The sequence below is a fragment of the Protopterus annectens genome, chromosome 12.part0 (genome assembly GCF_019279795.1).
Source record: "Protopterus annectens isolate FY-2018-M chromosome 12.part0, PAN1.0, whole genome shotgun sequence".
NCBI lineage: Eukaryota > Metazoa > Chordata > Ceratodontiformes > Protopteridae > Protopterus > Protopterus annectens.
In genome coordinates, this window is record NC_056746.1 from 591041545 (window position 1) to 591067528 (window position 25984).

At 41.7% G+C, this 25984-nt stretch overlaps 1 protein-coding gene across 1 annotated transcript in view; it reads right to left on the reverse strand.

Moving 5' to 3' along the window:
* The window catches only part of CHTF18 (chromosome transmission fidelity factor 18), a 927562-nt gene that overhangs the window by 545718 nt on the left and 355860 nt on the right, over positions 1-25984 (reverse strand). The window contains exon 17 of the mRNA XM_044088940.1: positions 12216-12346. Coding sequence (XP_043944875.1) covers positions 12216-12346 — 131 coding nt within the window. The remainder of the gene's footprint in view (positions 1-12215; positions 12347-25984) is intronic.

The window sequence follows — 25984 nt, forward strand, 5'->3', positions numbered from 1 at the left end:
GTCGTTGAATGGGATCGCTCATACAGCAGAGGTCGAACCAAGAGGAAAGAACACATATCACCAGGATATCAGCGGGCGAAAAGGAGATGGGAGATTAATTCCCCTTAGTGTGGAATACATCGCAAAGGGAACTTACTGAGCATGAATTTACTTTTTAGGTAGTTTTATTTTTATGCTTTAGTAAGCAGTATGAGAAATAAATTTTTTTTGATATAATACCATATATATTTTTCTGCTAGATATATTCTTAATGCATTTTTTATTAGATGTATTTTTATGTATTTTTTAGCTTTTATGAAAGGAAATTTTCTTGTTTTTAACTTGTGTAGTGATGAATGAAGTAACATTCAAGTGATTTTACTTATAGAATATAGTAATATGGCAATTTAGTGTCTGTATGTCTTTAAGTCAAATGCATTGAAGCTTGTTATTGGTCTATTTGAATTAATTGGAGAGTGTGTGTATATATATACATATATATATATATATATATATATATATATATATATATATATATATATATTGTGAAATACTGTTCTCTGTTATGGTCTGAAGAAGTGGTGGTGATACCATGAAAGCGCTTACCTCATGAATAAAAGATATTCCAACTTTTAAACAGTACTGAAGTCGTGACTTCCTACAACATTGTTTGGTCTGTTGGATGTTTTGTGACATATTTTTGAACTGTTTTACCAACAGCTCATTTATCCTTGCTGCATCTTGTTTGGTGTTATATAAAGGTTTAAATATATTTAATAATAAATAAAAGAACAAGACAATACTAAACATACATTTACAGTAACATCAGAGTTCAAAATCACAGGAAATATTTAAAACAACATTGCAGGACAGTTCCAAAGAAAAACATCTACATTAAAGTTTTGCTATATTCCTGACTATATCTAAAATAATTACTATAATCTAGAAGCTTTCTAATTAGGGCAGCAAGGCAGATGTGGTGAATAGATCCTCTAGCTGATGTCAGGTCAAAGACAGTATACAGAATGCAGTCTCTCTCAGAGACTTCATAAATTAATATCTCAAATATTACTGCTGGGATAAGCTTGCAGAAGGACATAATTTATTGCCATCTGACTCTATCCCAGGTAAAACCCCCAATACTGAAAAAATAGCAGTATTTAGAATCTACCTGTGAAAACACATACACAAGTGCTTTCCCTCAGATCTCTGCACATCCTGGAAGTCATAAAACACTTCCAAGACAACACAGAAAACGTCTCAGCACAGGCATTGTGTCTGTTGCTGCATTGAAACTGAAAGATAACATCTTTTTCTATGGCCCAGCCATAAAGTAATTTAAGCTATTTTTTCTGATGTTTTGCAAATTAACCTTCTGTATTCCAGTTTACCCTGTTAAAATGTACACATTTAAACAGTTACAATAGTGCAGGCACATTTCTGTTCTATTCCAGTAGGGCATGCTGTGGTTATATTTGTTACATTTCTATATAAATCATGTTAATAATATTCACAAATGGCATATAATTACAGAATTTCAGCTAGTTGTGCTGGCAGCACCTCCTTTGTCACACTTTCAACCTTAATTCTCACCTCCAACCCTTCATATACCCCCTTAATCACCCTTATTATCTCACCTTACTTTTTTAAATGCTTTTTCTGCATCAATACCCTCTATCAGTGGTATTCTTTTTACAATCTACTCCCCTCTAGACCACTGTTCCATTAATGCTATCAAATATTTGCTCCCATCCAAAAAACCACATTGATCCATATCCATCACGTTTGGCAACAACTCTGACATTCACTTAGCTAGTACAGACACTTTATATTCACGGTTTAAATTTTAAATTGGTCTGTATGAAGCTGTGTCAGAAGAGGCTTTACCTTCTTTGGGTAAGAGAGACACCACAGCTTTCTTCCAAGATGTTGGTGCTGCCCTCCCCTTTAAAATATTGTTAAACAAAACCTTAAACCTTCCAGATCTTTATCACGTTCTTATCTCCTATGTTCCACAGAAATACCATCTGCTTCTGGAGACTTCCCACCTGACTGATTAAATATTACCATTTGTATCTCATCCCTTTATTTGTTGGCTATTAATTCTTGGGCTTCATCTTCCTCTAATACTGGCATAGTTAAGTCTTCCACAAATATTTCCATTTGTGTCTTTTCTTGATTTCTTGATTCATAGAATTTTCTAAATCTCTCTAATACCTCTACAGGATCTTTAGTTTTCTTGTCATATGATCCCAGGGTCTGGCACCAACCCTTTCTACATTATGTTTCCTATGCTGTAAGTGCTAAGAGTTTTTGTACTTGTGGAGTTATCAAAATACTTGCTCAACAGCAACCTTTCTATACTCATGCATATTATCCAAATCACTTTATTTTCCCTTTAGCTCTCAGCAATTGTTCCTCTTATTTGAAATTCCTTTTCTTCTGCAATACTTTAACCTTTGACAACTCCCCTAAAGTATTTGTTTCCCATGTCCATTTTTCTTTCTACCACATTTTTAAAATCTATTTGCATTTTATCTCATTCTGTAGCTATACCTTCTGAAGAAATTTCTTTCCTAATAACTCTCAAATAATTTCTACTACTTATTCCTTAAATTCCTCTCTTTTCAGTAGACAAGCAGGAAAGCACCAGTGTTTCATTGTTATTACCCTGCATCTTTATTTTGGTTAATATTGCAGAATTCTAAAATAGTGGATGTGGTTCAGAGATTTAAAATAAATATTGAAGCTCCTTTGAAATATAATTTCTATCCAGACTATCTCAGTTATTGTAATTTGAACAACATGCAAATTATGTTACGCCTTGTTCCTGTTAGCAAATTTACATCTTTGCCACCCCCCCACCACCTTAGTAATACAGGTCACCACTAACCCTAACCAAACCCTAGGTCTACATCTTAACTTAAAAAACACTTTCTGCAACAGAAATTGTGTTTATGGTTTGGCAGATAGATGGCTCTACCGGTACACCAATAGAAAATACACCATTTAAGTCAGGAGGAAGAATCTCACAGGCTGATCTGTTGTGCTAAATGGCTACAGCAGAACAATGTCACTGTAGTGTTTGCCTGACACATGGATGACTTTGTATGGAGTGGCTCTCAAAGCTCGGTTACTTCAGTTATTCCCTACTTGAAAACTATAATTTAGGCTAGGAGTGAAGAGCCTGACCACTTCTGTTATCTGAGTTTGGACTTTACTACTGTTATTTGAACAATATCAGTACACTAAGACCTACATAAAAATAACTCTTCCCTTATATTGCCATGGAGCAAACAAGGGTAGCAGTGCAACAGGATGTTCTCCTTATGTTAAACGGGATGGAATTACTTAACCCTGGCGAAAGATGAATCCCTGATACTAGCTGTATTCACTTGATGCTTCACACAGAAACAAGCTTGAAGGTGCCACTCAAGGGGGGACATTTGACTGTTTATTTATTAAGACACTTGTTAACAGGTTAAGTATAGTGGTCCAAGGACCATTCTTAAGCACAACCCAGGCCAACAGGCAAAAGAAATACTGCTGTACAATGAAATTAACAAACAGTAGTGACAGAATTGGCAATTACTTTGTTAATCACAATTTAGATAAGATGCAGTTGCAATACACAGTAGCAATAACAAATCAGAAATGATGTGCTCATGTCACAGAGATGCAGCACTTTACTAAAATTAGAGATGACAGACCATGGAACATTCTCTCCCCCTTGCTAGCAAGCTCCTCATTCAAACCCAAAGGATTCACAATACCCTGTGGTCAGGTACTTAAAAAAAGCAGCTGGCAGGGGGGCCCTATGAAAAAGGGAGCTTTCACCTTTTCAGCTACTGAAGGCACTTGAAGGAGGAATATGGCATATGGAATACTTCATCTCTGTGCAAAATGTTATCCCCCCACCTGTTATAGAGCTGGGGGAATTGTTTAGTTTTTCAGTTACTTCCTTAAATTCCTGAGAATATTACTGGCAAATGTTACTGAATGTTGGTAATAAATTCTCACTTAAATTTTAAGGCTGCATTAAAAAGAAGGTTCAGATGTTAATGTTTTTACTGGTTTTAAGTAGTGATGTTTTTATCCAATATAAATGGATTGCTGATTGCTAATATATCTATTTACCAATGTGATGAAGTATCCTTGGTGAGACAAGAGCACTCTATTGTTTTTTGTTGTTTGTGCTTTTTATTGCGTTTTCAGTATGCAAGTCAAAGTCAAATTAACTTTGTCATTCAGAAATCACAAAAGTGCAAAAACGGAATGAAATGCTGTGCCTCTGGACTCAATGTACAGACAACATGTAGACTATTTTCATAGACATTTAAACATACAACACCTAGCTATTACATCACGGACATGCAGGTAGACAGACTAACACTGCACATAATTAGAAACACATTGCAACACTTTTGGCAGTAAACACTTACCTGTGCAATACTAAAGTTTCATGCATGTACTTGGTTAAGACATTGCATTGATCCTTACACAGAAAGAGACAAGTATTGACTGTGAACATTAGAGTATTGCACTATGGTTAATTTATGAATATGTAACATGTATTGCACTAAAAGAAGATATTTTACTGCACTGCTACTGCCCTAGATGGCCTAAGTGCAATATCCACCATGACTGTTAAGTACTAGATGAGACTGGTAACCAGGTTAATGCACAATATGAGACAAGCTGTGTTGCTTGTTGGGGATGTTACAGCAGCACCTGTTTTGCAGGAGACTGTTACTGCAATATCCAACTAATGACAGGTTTACTTTTCAGACGTATTGGACTATAGGGCAATGGTTTTGCACTTCTGCAGCTGTTTAGACTGATAATTCTGTGTTTGTAACCCTGTAATTGCATGCACAGCATGAATGCTCAAAAGAACGTTGGGTCTTGAAAACTCAACTAGTTTCTTCAACTTTTTTTTACAAAGCTTCAATACAACCATAGTAAAGCTTAACAGCACATGATGAAACTGACAATATTCATCCATCACGCAGCCTGTAGCCATTTTTTACAGATTTTCAAATCTTCTGATTTTGTGGCTATTGTGTGAACAGAATACTTCACAAGACATTTATAAGAACCACCTTTCCAGTATCTTGGGTTAGTTTCAAAATATAGGTCACCAGTCGGGCAAATGGATATCTTGCTTTTGTGCCATCCATCAGGCCATACTTCTACAGAGTTGCAGGAGCTTTATTACTATCCACAACTTGATTAGGAACAATAGACTAAATTAATTAAAAGAACCATAAGGCACAACAAAAGCTCTCATTTATAGGAATTCATGAAACATACAGGAAATCAACGCCTGAAAACCCATCAACATAACTTATATCTAAGCATCTCTGTTTCAGATAATGCTATTTAACAACCTTACTAAAAAGGAGCAGCAGCAGAGGCCACATAACTATCAATATTAATAAAAGCACGCTATAGAAGTTTTACACAAAATAAAATGACAAAGTTTGCTACAGATATGTCCGTCTCCAAACATCACACAACTGCAAGGAATATGGGTAGATAGGCTTGCCTTCAAGCCTGGATTCATTATACTCCATAAAGTACAATTCTGTACACTTACCATAAATGTAGATGTTCGAGTGCATTCACTGTTGCAGTCATCTCATTTGGGGTTATCTGCTTGCAGTAGCCCTCGTCGGCCTGATTAACAAAGTCTTGGGTCCTGTGTTGGTTGCTGTCTCTTCTTCCGTGACATTAGGTCATCAGGGGTGTAAAACATGCAGCCAACGCCATTATATCAGTTTTTCTTGCCTCAGATGTCAGGTGCCCCCCTAATAGGAAGCAATTAAATCTATAAATATACAAGGTTATACCTCCAACAAAAAAGCAAATACACCAAAAAGCTTTTAAGCATAGTAAAGGTGAGTAGAGGTATAGCCAAAAGAAGTAATGGGGCTGGAGGGAGGGTAACCAGGACTGCAACAGTGAATACACTCTAACATCTACATTTATGGTAAGTGTACAGCACTGTACTATGTTCTTCGTGTTTCACTGTTGCAGTCATCACATTTGAGTAGATTCCCAAAGCTAAGGATGGGAGGAGGAATTTAGATAGCATTAGGACCAGCTATAAGGCCTTGCAAGACTGCAGTGGCAAAGCCAGCTCTGGATTTAGAGAAAATTGGCAGATGGTAATGCTTGGTGAAAGTATGCACAGAACTCCAGGTAGCAGCTTCTAGGATGTCCCTTTTAGGGACGCCTCTGAGAAAGGTTGTAGAGGTAGATGCAGCCCTGGTTGAGTAGGGTCTGCTCTCCTGTGGGATAGGTTTTCCATGTTGCTTATAGCAGAAATGAATGCAATGGCCTACCTATTTATAAATGGTTTGCTTTGAAATAGCCTTCCCCTCTGCCCCTGCAGCAAATGCCACCAGCAGTTGTTCAGATTTCCTTTCAGGTTTAGTCCTGTCCAAGTAGAATCTAAGTTGTCTGTGCACATCTAAGGAGTGCAGTATCCATTCCCCTTTATTCTGTGGATTAGGAAAGAAGGTTGGCAAATGAATGGACTGATTAAGTGCCATACTGGATACCACCTTGGGTATGAAAGAGGGGTTGGTCCTGCATCTACCTCTACTGGATACCACCTTGGGCATGAAAGAGGGGTTGGTCCTGAGCGACACCCTGCCCGCATGAAAGATGATGAAAGGCTCCACTGCCATAAGGGCCTGTAATTCAGATACCCTTCTTGCTGAAGTGATTGCTAAAAGGAAAATTGTTTTCCAAGAAAGGAATTTTAAATCTGCAGTAGCAGCTGGCTCGAAAGGAGGAAGAGTGAGTTTCTCCAATACAAAGTTAAGGTCCCAGGCCGGAGTTGGAGCTCTCCTGGGTGGTCTTAAATTTTTGGCCCCTCTGGGGAACTGCTTTAGCAGTGGATGAGAGAAGAGGGGAGGTTCTGTGTTATAATGAGTTGAAATGGCTGAGGCATGAATTTTGAAGGAGGAGAAAGACAGGCCCTTTCGAAGCATCTCAGTTAAGTATAGTAAAATCTGAGGTAAATTGGGCACTGCTGTGCTCATACCTTGAGATTGGTTCCAGGCACAGAATCTTTTCCATTTTTCAGCATAAGATTTTCTAGTACTAGGCCTCCTTGCCTCAAATGATATCCATCACTGGTTTACTGAGGGATGGTAAAGGGGAGATTACGTAATTAGCCAGGCTGCTAGATTCAGTGTTTGAAGCTGAGGGTGCAGAATCTGGTTCTCCTGCTGAGACAACAGGGTAGGGGTCTGAGGCAGGTGCCAAGGGAGCAAGAGGGACACACTGCGCAAGAAGGGGTACCAATATTGGTGTGGCCAGTCTGGTGCAATCAGAATTGTCCTTGATTTGTCTTGTTTGATCTTTAGTAGTACTTTGGAGAGCAGAGGCAGAGGAGGAAAGGTATAAACTGATAGTTTTTTCTAGCTGAAGGACAGAGCATCCACTTTCCAAGCTTGTTTGTGGGGAGTCCTTGTGCAAAATTTGTCCAATTGGTAGTTCTGGGGGGAGGCAAACAGGTGTACATCTGGGCTTCCCCATTTGTTTGTCAACATGTTGAAAATCCTTGGATCCACTTTCCACTCATGTGGGTCCATGAGGTTTCTGCTTAGTCCGTCTGCCAGTGTATTTAGTTTTCCTGGCAGAAATTGAGCTTGTAGATGCACTTTGTAGCTCAAGGCTGTGTTCCACAATGCCATGGCTAGTCTGCAGAGGGGGTAAGAATGTGTACCCTCATGCTTGTTTATGTACCACATAACAGTGGTGTTGTCCTTCTTTACCATTAATTGTCCTGGAAGAATGTGGTCCTTGAAGGCTGTCAGAGCATTCTGTACAGCTAACATTTCTTTTTGATTGACATGCAGGTGCATTTGACTTGAGTTCCATTTGCTCTGAATGCACTTCCTGCCAGGTGAGCCCCCCCCCCCCCCATGCATAGTCTGAAGCGTCTGTTAGGGTTTGGGTAGCAGGGGGTAGTGTGAAAGGTAGTCCCTTGTTTTGGTGGCAAGCCTCTGCCCACCAAAGGAACTCTAGGCATAGGCAAGGTATATAACAGGAATCATTGCTTCTAGACCACGAGAATGTTGACACCATAGGCTTTTTAGTTTCCTCATATGCAGTCTTGTATATGGAATTAGAATAATGCAGGAGGCCATAAACCCAAAGGCTTGTTAGTATTTGCCTTGCAGATAGCAGGGTTTTTGTGGCCACTTGTTTGAAGTAGGTTGTCAAATGAATTTATTTCTCTGGCGTGAGGAAAGCCATCTGGGAAGTTGTATTCAAGCTTGCTCCCAGGAATATAATTTATTGACAGGGTGCCAGGTGTGATTTCTTTTCATTTATGGTGTACCCCAGACAAGTTAGCACTCTTTGTACAAAGGCCAGAGGATTCAAAAGTATGTCCTGGCTTTCTGCCTGAATTAGACAATCGTCCAGGTATGGGTATATTTGAATATTTCTTTGCCTGCAAAATGTAATGACTGGAGCTAGGCACTTTGTGAATACCCTGGGCGCAGTACATAAGCCAAAGGGCAGTGCAGAGGACTGACTGTGCGTGTAGACTGCTTTGAAGCATAGGGATCCTCTGCAAGATTCCCGGATTGGGATGTGCAGGTATGCTTCCTTTAAATCTAGTGTTGCCAACCAGGCATCTTTGCCTAGCATAGGAAGCAACTGATGAAGAGTCAGCATCTTGAATTTTGGAATCACCAAAAAGGTGTTTAGAGTAGACAGATCCAGGATAGGATGCCATGAATTGTCTTTTCTGGGTACCAGGAAAAGTCTCGAGTAGAAACCTTGCCCCTTTTCCTCTTCTGGTACCAATTGAATAGCCTCTATGCTTAAGAGAGAAAGTACTTGCTTTTGGGTCTCTGCCCACTGATTTGGGGGTAGATCTAGTCACCCGTTTGGTGTTGGTAACGTGTGGAAGTGAAATATGTATCCTTGGGACACTATATTTAAAACCCATTTGTCCTGGGTAACAAGGTCCCAGTTCTTTGCATGAAGAGCAATCTTTCCCCCCAAGGGGGCGGTCAGTTGAGAAGTGCTTGGAAGTTTTAAAAAGAAGTAATTGAGACAGTTTACCATAGGGGGGAGTTTTATTACTCCCAGATTTGGAAGTGGAGGCCCCCCCATTGCTTAGTCCTGTGCGTCCCCTGGGACTGAAGCCTGGGAGCTCTGCTGGATCTGGATTTGGACTGAAGGTCTGGAAGAGGCAGGAAAGGACCACTACTTGGAAGGCCAATGCCTACTAAACCTTGGAGGTTGTACTTGTAAGAAATCTAACAGTTTGCATAGATTTAGCTTTTTCCTCCATCTTTTTAAGAACTTCTTCTGCCTTGTTGCCAAACAGGCGGTCCTGATTTAAGGGAGCATCCAGTAATTTTGCTTTAACATGATCTGGCAAGGATTGCTCCTTAAGCCAAGCATGCCTTCTAAGTAGACCCAGTTACAGCAGCCCTGCAAGATGCCTCTAGTGAATCAAAACCACATTGCAAAGTATGTTTTTCAACTTGTTCAGCTGAATGCCGTAAATCCTTATTTTCAACACAATCAGGAATCATCATCATCTTCTGTTTAAGCAATCCAATAATATGCTGCTGATACTTTAACATATGAAACTGACAGTTTACGGCCATAATGGCCAAAGTTTTGCAGAAGTGTATACCTTCTTACCCAATCTATCCAGTGCCCTGGAGTCTCTATCAGAGGGGGTAGGATTTTTGGCAGTAGTAGCTTTAATGCCCTTGGGTCCCTGTGAAATGGTCTCAGGATCCGCAGTAGGATTTTTGAAAAGGAACTTGTGAGAGTCAGGGACCCTGTAATATCTATCAGATTTTCTGGGAGCAGGAGGTAAATAATCAGGGGCCAAGCTAGATTCCAAGAAGGCATCATCAACAATGTCTAGTACAGGAGGTATGGCTAAAGGCCTGTGCTGGGGCAAGAGTAAGAAATCCCTAAGCCTCTTTTTAGAATCAGAGAAATCCTGACTTTCTCAACGAAAATGCTCCCTGAGGGCAAGGTTTCACCAAAAGAGAAATCCTCTGGGGGGAAAGCAGAAGGAATGGAGTCCTCAGCATCAGAATCCTAATAGGTAGATAAGGATAAATCCTGGTCATCAGAGGAAACAGAAAATTCAGAATCCTGGTCAGAAGTATCAGAAGCAAACTCAGTCCTAGGTCTCTTAGAGGGGGAAAGTTGGCTTCCCTTGATTAAAGTAATAAGGTCTTCAGCCATTCTTATTTGTTTTTTAGGCAGAGGCCTGACCATGTGGTCTGGGCGTCAGTTTTCTAGGCATGGTTCAAGTTTTAGGCCTTGAAGAAGATGGCGTCGGTTTAATATGAAAGTCAGTAGGACTGAATACACCCTCAGAAGCCGGTGCCTGCACAGTGGCTCCGGACCCATCCAAGGTAGAGACATCCGCAGGTTCCACAGTTGAAGCATCTCGTGGCATACCGGACAACGAATGGGTCTCAGCAGAGGCCTGCGAATCTGAAGTAGTGGGTATCAGGGGCTGCAAAAGCACCTCACTGAATACCGGCAAAATGGCGACTGGCTTAGGAGAGGCGTCGTCGGCAGCTTTGGACCTAGGCGGCCTGTCTCTGACTATCTTTGCGTTTTTTTGGAATGTCGGTAGTTGGATGGCTTACCAAAGACATATCAGGATAATTGAACCGAGCACCAAAATATTTAGAGGTGAAAATATACCAACGACTGATAGTTCGTGGTTTAAATAAGGCACAAAACCAACAGCGAGGTACGTTGTGGTCAGGGCCTAGGCAAGGAACACAGTACGAATGAAAATCTTTGAGGTATTTGCTTTCCACAAGAAATGCAATTATTTAATTGTATTGACATCAGTTTAGAGCAAGAAAAAGTTTCCCCAACGTGGTACTTAGCTTTTAGTTGAGGACTTTGGTTCTGAAACCCGAAAACGAAAATTTCAGGAGTCGGCCGACTGGCACTTGCGAACTGCTTCTGCTTCGGGCACCGCATGGCAAGAAAGACTGATGTAATGGTGTCGGCTGCATGTTTTATACCCCTGACGACCTGACGTCACGGAAGAAGAGACAACAACCGATACAGGACCTAAGACTTTATTAATCAGGCCGACTGAGGGCTACTGCAAGCAGACAACTCCAAATGTGATGACTGCAACAGTGAAACACGAAGAAAATCTACAAATTGCTGAAGAAAATGTCCATTGCCCTGGAAGACCAGCCAGAATTGCAGTTGGCAAATATAAAACAAAGATTTAGGAATAAACATATAATCATTACTCCCAAAGTCATGCAGAATAAAGCATGACTTTCTCCTTTCTAGATCTCCCTTTGCAGAAACATAACACTCAAAATGGGTCAAAAGACTCATTACATGTTTAAATCAGCTACTACAATCTTTTTCTTAAAACCCACTCCAGGGCCTAGATCTTTCAAATTCTGTCTCATACTTGCCGACCACTAGCATGTGTCATTAAACAGAAAACACTAAGTCTTGCATACAAAGTAATTGTTTAAAATGCATACATGTTCAGTTCAATGTATTTGTGGAGCAAGTTTGGGTTGAGGACGCATTTTTACTTTTTATATAATATATTAAGGCTTTACTGTTTCCAGTGTAGGCTCTTGCTGAAATACAAACAACCTCAACTAGAAACTGTGCTAATTTAGAAAATATTTACAAAGTCTGAGGCTGCAGTGCCTGGATGCGAGTGTGTGGGGAGTGGCATACAGCACCCTCATTTGGGGGGGATGCAGGGGATAATAAAACCTCCCTGCAAAATGCTTTAAAGGCATCACAGTGAGTTTTGAGATTCTCTGAGTTTTTGTATCTACAAGGCTCAACAACTGCTGCACTTCTGACAGTGAGCTTTTGTAACACATATCTTCAGAAGTTTCAAGTCAGTAGATTCCTTTGTTATGTCATGTCACTGTATTAACATGAACACTGTATTTACTCAGAGCAATCATTTACATACTGGCAGCTTTTCTCCCGGGTACTCTAAAAGACACTAGCCAGAAGGGTTAATCCACTTAAAATATAAATAAATAAAAGCAAGCAAGCAAATAATAATGCAGGCATCTTTTAGTAAGGAGTTTTGTTCTGGTCATCTAGCAAGGACAGAGATAGATCTTACCTAAGCAATCAGTCACTACAATGAAATGACGTAAAATCAGATGCATGTACTTTGCCCATCTTATCAAAGCAACCTTCTGTAAGGTACTTACGGATCAAGCATATAAACATACTGCCCATCAGGTGTCCTTTCCTGGTGATAAGTCAGATTATAGGCAAGCATAGTACCGATAAGATCTGCAAGCTGTTGCTTCTCTTTGGGACTGTACAGTTGAGTATTCACCTATTGGGAGCAACACAACCAATGTGAAGGGTCAATAAGCAGAACTGGGAATCATAGGTGAAAAATATGAAAACAATGTTACAGTCTGGACTGGAAATCAGTATACTTACCCATAATAGCTGATCTGAGTCAATAAATTACTGCAGTAGGCCTGAAAATGACATATATGGCAAATGACACTAATGGGCCTTCCACAATTACAAAAATTAAAAGAAGTTTGAACAAACAAACAAAAGGCTCTTGTATCAGATATTAAACAAGTTTGTGTTAAATGGTGTAAAGTGGGCAGCACAGTGGCAAGACCTCTGACTAAACTCCAGTGTTCGGGGTTCACTAACACTGTATATCTGGACATTACATGCTCTCTCTCTGTAAATGCATTTTTTCCTGGGTGTTACAATTTATTCTCATCTCCCAAAACCTTCTGATGGACTGGCTACATTATACATATTGTCCATGTGGTCCAGGCCTTGGATGAAAAGGATTCATAGACCAGCCCACCTATTTAATGGATAACAGATAATGAAATGCCAACTACACAGACTGGTATGCATAACAAAACTAAAAAAGCCAGATATGTTCCTTTAATTATTATTTGCTACTAGGTATACAGGCTGGTCTGGTGATCCTTTACAGCCAGAAAACTGAGCTCAAAGAGTAAGCACAGTCAGTCAAAAGCAAGAATACAAATGACAAACTACATAAGCAAAATACCCGGCACGCATAAAAACAGTATTGTAATAGAAGGTACACAACACATAGGTAGAACATGAAGTCAGCAACAGTATAAATGAAACAAAATGTAACTGTACAATTTATCCAATAATTATGAACATTTCAATTTGAAAGCAGATATAACAATGAAATGTATTAATATATGTAAGCTTAGAAGTTTGTCTATTCAACTATTACCACAAAACCATGTACACATGGTTTATTTCTGTAGGTGTTCTTTCATGTTTTTACAGGTTTCCAAGGTATGCTGCATTGTAACTTCAGCAGAAACATGATTTGCTAAGGCTGGACCTATCCTGGGAAAGGCTGCTTCTCTCTAGTGATCTGTAGTGATGTAAAAATGAGGCCACACTAAAATGAAGTTATCATCGTGAATGTTTCTGACAGCTCTCTCAGAAGCTGTTTAACACTTAGAAGTATGCAATAATTCTGCTTTACTATTTGGAATAGCAAAGTTCCTAAAATAAGGGAAAGTCCTGCCTGGAACTAGAAGCCATTTGAGGTTCTTTAGAATATATCACAACGGTGTGTGTAAAAATGATAACCCATACTTTAATATGGGGAGAACAACTTTTTTTGTGTTATAGCGGTGCAAGCAATAGGAGAAAATATGAGAAATCCTGTGACACAATTTTAGTTGGGATAGTCAGTATGCATAATGAATGTTAAAGAAGGATCCAGAGTGACATTCTAGGTACTTGCATAGGGTCTATGTTAGAAGACCGAAGACACATTCTTTCGAATGTGTCTTGGTCGAACTTAAAAGGCAGAAAATGGAAAATATCAAAGCGGCTTGTTAAGCGAATTCTTTCCCTGGGAAAGAATTTGCTTGGCCGCTTCAGTACTTTGCCATTTTCAGCACTGTAGTGTGGTCTCGGAGTTGGTATATTTAAGTAGGAGGGGGTGTGGGGGTGAAGCCCCCCACTTAATGTAATGTTTAAATTCATTTTTATTTTATTTTTATTTTATTTTTTGTTGGAACAGCGATTTTTTTCAATCACTGTTTTGACACTTCGACATTGTAATCTTTCGCTTACATAGGGTCAATCAATCACTGTTCGCTTTTTAAGCATTCTGTGATTTAATATAGACCCCTTGCATAGGTTCATAGGTAGGTACTAGGCTATCGGCCCTAGGGCCTATAGAAGCCTAGCCAAAAATGTACCCTGGCTTTCGCCACTCAAGAAAAGTATTTTCCTGTGCCCCTGTCGAGTAGAGCCATAGAGGTGATCCCCAGGGTGAATTTCCTATTTCCCATCCAATCATCAAGATTTTTCTTGGAGTGCTAATGAGGAGCTTTGTTTGATATAGATAGGTAGTTTGTTACGGAGTATGGGAAGTCTCTGGGACAGGAATCTATCCCTCTTGCATGTTCTGTTTATTGTGGTGACATGGTTTAGGTCCCTAGAGCATGTAGCCTGGAGGGATTGGGATTTCTTTAAGTGGAGCATGTCCAACATCTCTGGCTTTGACATAGCTTTATATGTTAGGCAGACATCGCCTCTGAGTAGGCGATATGCGACAAAGTAAAGCTAGTTTTTTTTGAGATGGTCTGCGTAGGGCATCTGTTTGAGGCTGGTAATCCTCTTTGTGAGGTATTTCTGCGGACTTTCCAGTTGTTGTAGATGTCTTGTGAGGTACATACCAAAAGGGGTGTTGTACTCTGAGTCTAATGAGTGACGAGTAGAGGGGAACAATGACCTCTTTTTTTCCTGGATGAGAAACCTTTTGTGATGGTGTGCCATGTAGAAGGATTTCCTGACTACTGGGGCAATGTGATTATCAAAGGAGAGACTACTGTCCACCTGTCTCCCAAGGTCTCATTACACTTTCGGTGTTAAGTAGACTGCCACCTATGTAGTAGCTCATGGGCACAGAGTTTTTACAAAAGGGGGGTGTGCATGCACTTTTTGGCATTGAGCTTGAAGCCATGGCTTTGACACCAGGCATCTGTCTCAGTGAGGCCCTTTTGTAGGCTGTCCACATCGTTAGGAGTTTCAATTATAGCTCCTAGTTTGCAGTCATCTGCGAACTTCGTTACCAAAGACCTTCTGTGTTAGCCTGTACTTCAGAAAAGTAGATACCAAACAGGAGAGGACCCAGGACTGAACCCTGTGGTACTCCACTTGTCACTGGTCTGAAGTCAGATTTGGAGTCTGCTACTTTCACTGATGAAGGACCTTGTCCGAAAGCTTTGTCATAGAAAATTAGCATATTTGTACTAAAACTATTTTATATTTTCTATACTTCGTGCTGTGAAGCTGTTTTTTTACTTTTTGAGTCTGCTACTTTCACAGTGTGGGTTCTGTCAGTGAGCCAGTTGGCAACCCATTTTGTGACAGGGATTTATACCTAGTTTAGTGAGTTCATCTATAATTCCAGAGTGGGGGATGGTATCAAAAGCCTTGGCAAACCACCTTACCCATGTCTACGGCTTTGGTGACTGCTTCAAAGAAGTCAGTCAGGTTTAGGAGACATGATCTGCCTTTTACAAACCCAAACTGGGTGAGGGCCAGAGTTTGGAGATTACCAATGTTTTTATTTATAAGTTTCAAGATGATACGTTCCATGGCCTTGCAGACCAGGCTCGTTAGGCTAATTGGGCGGTAGTTCCCAGGGTTCGTGGTGGCTCACCCTTTGTGAAGTGGGATAACAATCGCTGTGCACCATTCAGTGGGCACAAAACCTGAGGTGAGGCTATGATTGAACATGGTGCCTAGGTGGGGTGCCAGTTCTTTCTGTAGTTCATGTAGAATGCAGCCTGGGAAGTTGTTAGGTCCCATGGATGGTGTATTCTTGGCTTTGGAAAGTTTGTTTTTCAACTGTTCAGCCATGATTACAGGAACTTTGCATTCTTCCGGTATAGAGATGGGCCCTTTAGGGGGTGGGGGGGGGGGGTAAAGTTAGCACTGAACCTATCTGCCAGGACGTTGGCAATATCAGTTGGTTTTGTATATTTAGTGCCATTGTGCTGCAACTCAGAGCAGATCTGAATTTTGCCATTGAGATTCTTGACATTGCTATAGAATGCTTTGTGGTTGTCTTTAGAATCAGTGGCAATTTTGTTTTCATAACTAGCTTTGGAGGATTTTATGAGGGATCTCAGCTTCTTACTGAGGCTGACCAGGGAGTTCTTCCAGTCATGGGATTTTACTCTTTTTTGTAACAGTTTCTTTCTTCTGTTGTAGTTTGTTTATGGCAGGGGACCACCAGATTGGCTTCCTTTTTTTGGAGGATAGCATCTTGGTTCTGTTAGGGATAGCATGATCCATGCACTCGTCTAAGTGCTTATAAAGTGCATTTGTGTAGGATTCAGCAGTTGTACCTCTATTGTCAGTCTGCATGGGTGTCGTGAAGTTTGCCATTTCTGTCTTAAGAAGCGTGAAGTTGGCTTTGGAGAAATTTTTTACGGTGGTTTCCCTAATGAGGGCTGGGGGCAAGATGTGGATGTCCAGGCTGATTAACTTGTGGTCGGATCTGACTAACGAGGAATTGACCTCTGGTGTGGAACACTGGTCGCCCATGTTGGTAATGACCAGGGTCTGGGATATTGCTGCCCCTGGTGGGGGTGTGGATAAGTTGATCCAAGGCACTGGAATTTATGAATTCCAGAAAACGTTAAGCAAAAAGAGTTGGTACACGAGTAGTTTTCCAAGTTAATGATGGAGTAGTTGAAATCACCCATTATTAGGATGTTGGGTTGTACAGTACAGTTTTGTACCTACCATAAATGTAGATGTCCGAACTGGATAGCATCTGCAGTCATAACAAATGGGTTGTCCTGTCGTCAGGCAGCCCTTCGGTCGGCCGGATTCCAAAGTCTGGGTCCGGCTTCGGCTGATGTCGCACTCCACCCGACGTCATCTCTGCTGGTCTTCGGGTATAAAGGCATCAGCCGACGCCATTTTCCTCAGTGTTTCTTGCCCCAGATGCCAATTGCCCTCTTGGAAAGCTAAATTTTGGATAAATGCCAATGTTTCCAAAATAGTAGAAGGCAAACACAAAAAATAAACATGTATGTACATATATGCAAACAAATACACCATAAGAGACTCCCCCCCCCCCCCAGCTAGCTATTAGGAGGGTAAATACCCTAGGAGTACCGCAGAGGGGAAGGAGGGAGGGTAATCCTGACTGCAGATGCTATCCAGTTCGGACATCTACATTTATGGTAGGTACAAAACTGTACTATGTCCTTCATGGATGCATCTGCAGTCATAACAAATGGGTAGAATACCATAGCCAAACTAGGGGAGGAGGAATAATAATTATGGTGTAGTCAGGATCCCTTGCAGTACAGCAGTGGCAAACCCTGCTCGGGATCTAGAATATAGAGGTAAATTATAATGCTTGGCAAATGTATGCACGGAGGTCCTAGTAGCCGCCTCAATAATGTCCTTGGTTGCCACTCCTCTTAAGAAAGCTGTGGTAGTGGCTGTAGCCCTTGTAGAATGAGGTCTTATGTTCTGTGGAATTGGTTTTCCATGGTAGGAGTAACAGAATCTTATGCAATTTCCTAGCCATTTGGAGATTGTCTGTTTGGAAATTGCTTTTCCTTCCCTTCCTGTTGCATAGGCTACAAAGAGCTGGTCAGTTTTTCTGTTACCTTTGGTTCTGTCCAGGTAGTAGCGTAACTGTCTGTGTACATCCAAGGTATGCATTATTCTTTCACCTCTGTTTTGTGGATTGGGAAAGAAGGTAGGTAGGTGGATTGCCTGGTTTAAAGACACTCTGGATACCACCTTAGGCATAAATGTAGGATTAGTTCTCATGGACATCCTATCTTGATGGAAGATTAGGAAGGGTTGCACTGCCATTAAGGCCTGTAGTTCCGAAACCCTCCTTGCTGAAGTAATAGCCAGTAGGAAAGCAGTTTTCCATGACAGGTGTTGTAGATCTGCTGTTGCTGCTGGTTCAAACGGAGGGAGTGTCAACTTTTCTAGTACAAAATTCAAGTCCCATGCTGGTAATGGTGGTTTCCTAGGAGGTTTTACATTCTTGATCCCTCTGAGAAACTGTCTGAGTAGAGGATGTGAAAAGACAGGAGGATCAAAGCTGTATTCTGCTGAAATAGCTGATGCATGTATCTTGGAGGAATAGGACAGGCCTGTATGTAGAAGCTCTGCCAAGTACTCCAGAATGTTAGCAATATCTATGTTCGACACATCTTTTCCTCTTTCAGTACTCCAAATGACGAACCTTTTCCATTTTCCTGCATAGTTCTTTCTTGTTGAAGGTCTGCGGGCTTCAAGGATAATGTCTTTAACCCTTTGTGAAAGGTCTGGGTTAGTTACTGCTATGTGATGTTCCAGGCAGTCAGTTGCAAGGTTTTAGGTTTGGATGTATGATGTTGTAGTTGTTCTGAGTTAACATCAGAGGCATCAGGGTATTGACCACATTTTCTCCGAGACATGCTCCTCAGCAATGGGTACCAGTGTTGTCTTGGCCAGTTCGCAGCTATCAGAATTATCCTTGGACGTTCCTCTTTGATTTTCAGTAGTACCTTGTGCATCAAGGGAAGAGGTGGGAATGCATATGCTGTCAGGCCTTTCCAGCTGAAGGACAGAGAGTCCACCTTCCATGCAAGTGGGTGGAATGTCCTTGTGCAGAATTTTTTGAGCTGGTGATTTTGTGGGGAAGCGAATAGATCTATTTGTGGCATTCCCCATTTCTTTGTGATGGCCTTGAAGATGTCCGGGTGTAGCATCCATTCGTGAGCATCCGAGGTGGTTCTGCTTAAAATGTCTGCTAGGGTGTTCTCTTTTCCCGGTACAAATATTGCCTGTAACTGGATGTTGTAGCTGAGAGCCAGATTCCAAAGGTCCAAAGTCATTCTGCATAGGGGGTAAGAATGAGTGCCTCCCTGTTTGTTGATGTACCACATGACTGTGGTGTTGTCTGTCCTTATCAAATGGCCTTCTTTGAGGAATGGTCTGAATTTTAGGATTGCCAGTTTTACTGCCAGCATTTCTTTTGGTTTATGTGCAGGTGCAGCTGGTCCTGAGTCCACAGTCCTTATGCGCATTTGTCCAGCATGTGTGCCCCCATCCTAGGTCTGAGGCATCCGTTGTGATGGTTTGGGTTGCTCGAAAGTTGTGGAAGGGTAAGCCTGGGTTTGACTGGCATGCCCGAGCCCACCATAGGAACTCCTGTTTTAAGCATGGGATTAGTGGTATTTCTGTTTCTAAGCTGTGCCTGTGTTGAGACCATAAATTCTTTAGGTACCACTGTAACTTTCTCATATGCAGTCTGGCATGTGGGACCAAGATTATGCATGATGCCATGAAGCCCAAGGCCTGCAGAACTTTTCTTGCTGTTAGTTTGTTCTGCTTTGTTAATGCCAAGAAGTAAAGAGGGAGTTCTTTTTGTTTTCTGCAGTTAGGAATGCCATCTGTTTTACTGTGTCCAATTCCGCGCCCAAGAAAGTTCTTGTCTGGGATGGTATCAGTCTTGACTTTTGAAAATTGACTGTGTATCCCAGGGCTTGTAGCAAGTAAATGACCCTTTGTAAATCTGTTGTCAGCTTGCTTTTGTTGTCCGCTTGTAACAGGCAGTCGTCCAGGTATGGATAAATTTGGATTCCCTGTACTCTGCAGTGAGCGATTACTGATGCCAGGCATTTTGTGAATACTCTGGGCAGTAGATAAGCCAAAGGGCAATGCTGAGAATTGATAATGCTCTGATCCTGCAAGAAATCTGAGGTATCTTCTGCAATTTGGTCGAATGGGGACGTGCAGGTAGGCCTCCTTGAGATCTAGAGTTACCAGCCAACACTCCTTGCCCAGCATGGGAAGAAGTTGCTGTAGGGTCAGCATTTTGAATTTTGGGACAATGATGTATGTGTTTAAGATGGACAGGTCGAGAATAGGTCTCCAGTTTTTTTCTTTTCTTGGTACTAGGAAGAGTCTGGAGTAGAATCCTTTGCCCTGTTCTGTTATTGGTACCCTTTCCACAGCTCTTATCTTTATTAATTCTGCTGTCTGGTGCAGGGCTTCTATTTCTTCATTTGGGGGCAGGTTTGGCATTCCTCTTTTTACTGGTAAAGTGTGGAAGTGGAACCGGAAGCCTTGGTCTATGGTTTGCAAAATCCACTTGTCTTTTGTAATATAGTGGCAATTTTTTGAGAATAAGGCTAACTTTCCGCCTAATGGTGCTGCTATTTGCTCCCTGGTAGGCGGAGTCAGAGCCAAGTCACTGTGATTGTCCTGTTGCAGTGGCAGTGGTTGCGTCTGTGCCTCGGTTATTGCCTTGCCACTGTCGACCTCTGTAGGCACCTCCTCTGGATTGATTTCTGCCCCTAGAGCGTCTGTTCCTGCCCCTTTGGGATCTTGTGGAGTCAGGAAAGGACCAATTTTTGGCAGGCCAGTTCCTGCTAAACCTTGGGGGCTGAACCTGTAGGAAATCTTTAACTGTTTGTACAGATTTTGCCTTTTCTTCCATTTTCTTCATTACCTGCTGGGCAGGTTCCCCAAATAGACTGGCCTTATCCATAGGAGCATCCAATAGCTTAGCTTTAACATGATCCGGCAAGACCTGTTCTTTCAACCATGCATGCCTTCTTATCACTGTGCCAGTCATGGCTGATCTAAATGAAGCCTCCAGTGCATCATAGCCACATTTTAAAGAATGGTTACTAACCTGCTGGATGTTATTCACCATTTCTAATACATATTTCTTATCTAAAGATTCATCAGAGGACAGCTTTTTAATTAACTGATCAAGCATAAACTCTTGGTATTGGATCATGTGAAACTGACAGTTTAAAGCTGTAGCTGAGAGAGTAGCAGAGGTGTAGACTTTTTTCCCCCATCTCTCGAAGGACCTGGATTCCCTTTCAGAGGAATAGGGTTTTTGCTGTGGTCGAGGCACCTGCCCTAGGCCCCTGGCATATAGTTTCAGCGTCTGCAAGTGGGGCCTTGTATAGGTGGTGATGAGTGTCTGGCACCCTGTAAAATCTATCTGGTTTGGCAGGGGCTGGAGGTAAGGAATCAGGTGCAGTGCAGACATCATTAAATGCATCGTCCACAACAGATAGGACAGGAGGTATAGCTAAGGGCCTATGTTGTGGTAAGTGCAGAAAAGTCCTAAGCCTTTTCTTGAATCTGAGAAATCTTGTCCCTGCCATTGGAATTGTTCTCTCATGGCATGTAAGGTTTCCCCAAAGGAGAATTCCTCTGGTGGAGAGGCAGCTGGAATGGATTCTTCAGCATCTGAATCTTCATAATTGGAAAAAGGAGCCTCTGGCTGGTCTGTAATGTCTGAGTCATCCGCAGAATCATCAGAGGACACAGGCTCGGGGCTCTGCTCTAGGTCTCTTTTCTGGGGCTGAGAGGCCCTGTCTGGGTGAGATTGGGATCCCCTAATTAAGGATATTAAATCTTCTGCCAGAGTAAGCATTTGTGAACTAGAAGTGGGCCTGAGTGAGGGTGGTTTAACAGGCACTGATTTAGCTGATTTGGCTGCTTTAGCCCTGGCAAAGGCCTTAATAGACATGGCTGCAGGAGGCCTAGCAGCACCACGTGCTGGGGTAGAGATATCCAAGGGGATGGTGTCTGATAGAGCAGTAGGAACCACAGTTGTAGGCAAAATTTCTGAGGCTGATTCAGATAAGGTAGCAGGAGCCTCAGTAGTAGTCATGGATTCGGCTGAAGATTGACCAGTTTTCTCGGTTTCGCCGAAACCGAGACACTCGCGCTTGCTTAACCGTGGTTTCGCCGAAACCGCGGACCGCGAGTGTCGGTCTTTTTCTTTGCGTTTTTTAACAATTTGGGTAGTCGGAGGATCCAACGGCATAATGTACGCAAAATCTGAGCCGAAAAACTGTTCAGCAAACTCCGACCGACGCCTAAGCGTTCGTCGGTTGAAGGAAGCACAGGCCGAACAGGCTGCTACGTCGTGGTCTGGGCCTAAGCAAGGCAGACAGTAAGAGTGGAAATCTTTATGAGGTATTTGTTTCCCACAAGTTAAACAGTTGTTGACTTTTTCTGACATCGGCTGAGGCAAGAAAGGGTCCCCAACGGGGTACTTAGCTTTTTAGAAGTCTTCGAAGTAGTATTCGGTAGTAGTAATCTCTGGATCTGACCGACCGGCACTTGCGAACAGCTTCTGCTTCGGGCGCCACGCGGCAAGAAAGACTGAGGAAAATGGTGTCGGCTGATGCCTTTATACCCGAAGACCAGCAGAGATGACGTCGGGTGGAGTGCGACATCAGCCGAAGCCGGACCCAGACTTTGGAATCCGGCCGACCGAAGGGCTGCCTGACGACAGGACAACCCATTTGTTATGACTGCAGATGCATCCATGAAGGACATCTTAATATTTTCCAGTGTATCAAGAAATGAGGAGTGGGAATCCTGGGGCATGATGGGGGATCTGTAACAAGTTACAATTTGGATTGCGGTCTTGCCCAGAGTTAGTTGCACTTAGACAATCTCGGACGCATTATGCTGCGCAACTTGCCCGGAGGTGTGGATATCCTTAATGAATATGGACACGCCTCCACCTTTAGTGTTTCAGTCCAGGTTAGATAGCTGAAAGATGTGGTATGAATTATAGCCTGGTAATGCAGGGGTGCTCTCTGGAGCCTTGAACCAGGTCTTTGTCACTGCAAAGATGCTGATGTTCTCCATTTTAAGGTGTTCCTCGAGTGAATGCATTTTGAGGTTTAGACGTCTAGCATCGAGTAGCATTACCCCTCAGATTATGTTTGTACCTGTTACGGTGGCGAATTTGTCATTTGCACTATATGGGTAGCAAGAGCCTTAGCCAGTATCCGGAATCCCAAGGGCGACAGGTGCAGGCAATCTCTGGCAAAACATTGTGGTCTGTCAATCATGTCATCCCAGGCAGACAGATACTGGATCCCCTTAGAATGACACCAGAAGCTTAGCCATTTGTTAAAGTCAATCATTTTGTCCTTGCACTGTGGTATCATTCTGGGTGATGGCAGGATGCTACTCAGGGCTAGGGTCATACCTGCCTGGGTTACAAGATCAGAGAGCTCCTCCATGTCTCTTTTCATGTAGTTCAGGGAAGTGCGTCTCAGGTCATTCACACCAACATGGGCAATGACAGAGTTATATTTGTACTTGCTGTGGAGTGACCTGAGCGCATGCGTTATGTGATGGATCCTGGCACCAGACAGGCACCTGACAGTAACTTTCTCCTTGTTTAGCCTGGTGAGTGGAATATCAGTGTGCCTGACAATAGAGTCACCTATGACTAGAGTGTTGGGTACGTTGTTATGCCTTATGGGCTGCGGTTGAGTGGCACACTGAGTTTGTGGGCTATGTGTCATTTGTGCTCTATTGGGGGGTGGAGTTGCATGCGTTTCTGCTTTGGAGGTCTCTGTTGCTTGAGCGAATGTATGTGTGTGTGTTTTGTGTTACTATGTGTGTGTTTTGGTGGTGTAGGTTTTGAGGGACTACGTGATGAGTGTGGTGTGGTGCAAGTGTTTACCTTCTCCTCTTGACTGTCTAGTCCAGTCTTGGGTGAAGAGAGCTTTGCATCCAGTTTGGCTATATAAGTGCATCTCTCACAGGTTGCAGTGTTGGGTGGCAGGAGGAGAGGGATGTCCTAGCACATGTGGCAATTGCTGTATTGCCCCAAGATACCCAGATTCATCGGGTAGACAGGAGAAAACACAGTGAGCTGACTCTAAGACATGCCTGGATAGGTGTTTATTTATTAAGTACTAAAACTGTTTTCCTCTAGACAAGCAAGGAAAGTTGAGTGCTGTAGTAATTTGTAGCTTATTTAGTGCTTACAATGAGTTCTGAACAAGTACTGAGCTCAAAGAAACAGACTTGAGTGCTAAAGCTAAAAAAAACTGGCTAGTACTAAGGGAAAATTTGAAGAGCAGACTTTATGGCAACAGGAATAGTTTAACGCTAGCTAAGCAGTGATGCATAAAGTGTCTTTTTTTTTTTTTTTTTAATTTAGTCTATGCTACAGCAAACAAGGCATACCAATTTCAGAAAGAAACAGTTCAAATAAGCAGGCACAATAAGCCTTTAACCAGAAACTCTCAGCTCAGAAGGGCAGAATCTACCCTCTCCTCCCACAAGAGTGCAGACCACACCTTCTTAATGTAAAATAACTGGCTCAAAGCCCAAGTGCTTAAACCAGAACTAATACACTCTTAGAATAACAGACACTAAGCCTTCAATCAGCAACTCTCAACTTAGAAGAATGTAAGCTACCTGTCCTGCCACAACAGTGCAGACCGCAAACCTTCTTAATGTAAAACAACTGCTCTGAGGCCCAAGTGCTTCAACCAAAGACTTAGAATAACAGTTACAATTTAATCAGGCTACTAACAAGCAGTAATAAATGCAGCAGAATAAATGCAGTAAAGTAGGTAGAAACACAAATACAGTAAAAGCAGATGAATAAAGTGCATTTTTATATAACAATAGAAAACGAGCAAACCGATTTAAACAAATTACCCAATTAACCAGTAAAAAAAGCTCAAAACTGAGCCCTGGTCCAGCAGTCTTTAATCAGACAAGTTGTAACTGCACACTCCTGCCACTAGGATGCAGGGGAACCTTTTCCAAAAAAGATGGCCTGGAGTAGTGCTCAAGTTATACAAACAAAGCTAGATTCAGCATGCTTGAATCTAGTTTATGCTCTAGCAAACAAGGCTGCATTTAATGACATTAGGCATATTATCCTGGGTGTCATTAATAAACAGAAATGGCAGGTTTGAGAATTTTTTTTGTCGAATAATAGCTTGACATTAGTTCATTGTGGTTAATAAAAAGTCTATTGGAAGAAAACCAAAAATAGAGATTGGTGAATTTTTTTTTTGTAAGTTTGCTTGTAGAAGTGAATAATGTGATTTACTAGATTCAGTTAGTAATATTTCACCTGTATACATGCTAATATCAAGAAATAATACTTAAGAAGTCAATAATAAAGACAGAAAACAGAAGTGAACCAAGAGAAAGCCTTAGGAACTTCAGTATCAAGTATCTCACATTTTGTGAGCAAGACTTATTGGCATCAACTTGAAATATTTTATTTTTAGGGGTAGTTTTGAAACCACTTGATTGTGTTGTCTTCAAAGTTAAACTTGCAATTTGCAGGATATGTTGCAGAATATGACTAAGTGTCTCAAATGCTTTGATCATGTCCACATACAAACCAGTGATAACAAGACCTTCATTGATACTACTGTAGTGTGTCTGTAGCAGTAAATAAGACTTCTGTACTGCTAAAGTTGTTACAAAAGCCATGTTCACAGTCAAAAAGATGACCATATTTATGTGCTCAATAAATGCATGAAAATGTGCGCAATAGGAGAGAAATTGGAAACAAGTCTGAAGCTTTGTGTGGTGGTCCCTTTTTTACACTGCCTTTTGTCTATTTTTACATTTGTTTACCGGGTAATTGTACTCGACAGAGGACCCTTTTCTGGCATGACCCAAGCCAAGCCAAAATGGCAAGAGCAGCACAACAAAGTTAATTTTATTCAATAACAACACTGAGTCATCAGACACAAGGGCTAACATTTCTTCATCAAAATGCATGTTATTTCTGCACAAAGATATAGATCCGATGATGATGTTCTCATCTAATCTTCAACCTGAGGGATCCGGATCCAGCCATAGATCTGACTTGGCTGCATACTTCAGCTTCGGATCAGAGATCCAAGCTCCTCCCCTACCCATAATTCCCCAGTCTCCCTCCTCCCTCCAGATCTCACTTGCCGCACATTCAAACATCAGTGTAATCCTTCAGCTCAGAGTCTCCTCAGTGGGTGACTGAAAGTTTTTTGCTTCTTTTATCTCTCATCTCATTCTCCTTCTCATTGTCTTTACACCTTACCCTTTTTTCCACTCAAGCATATGTTCTGTACACACACACACACAAACACAAAAAAAACCTTTGCTCTGGGTG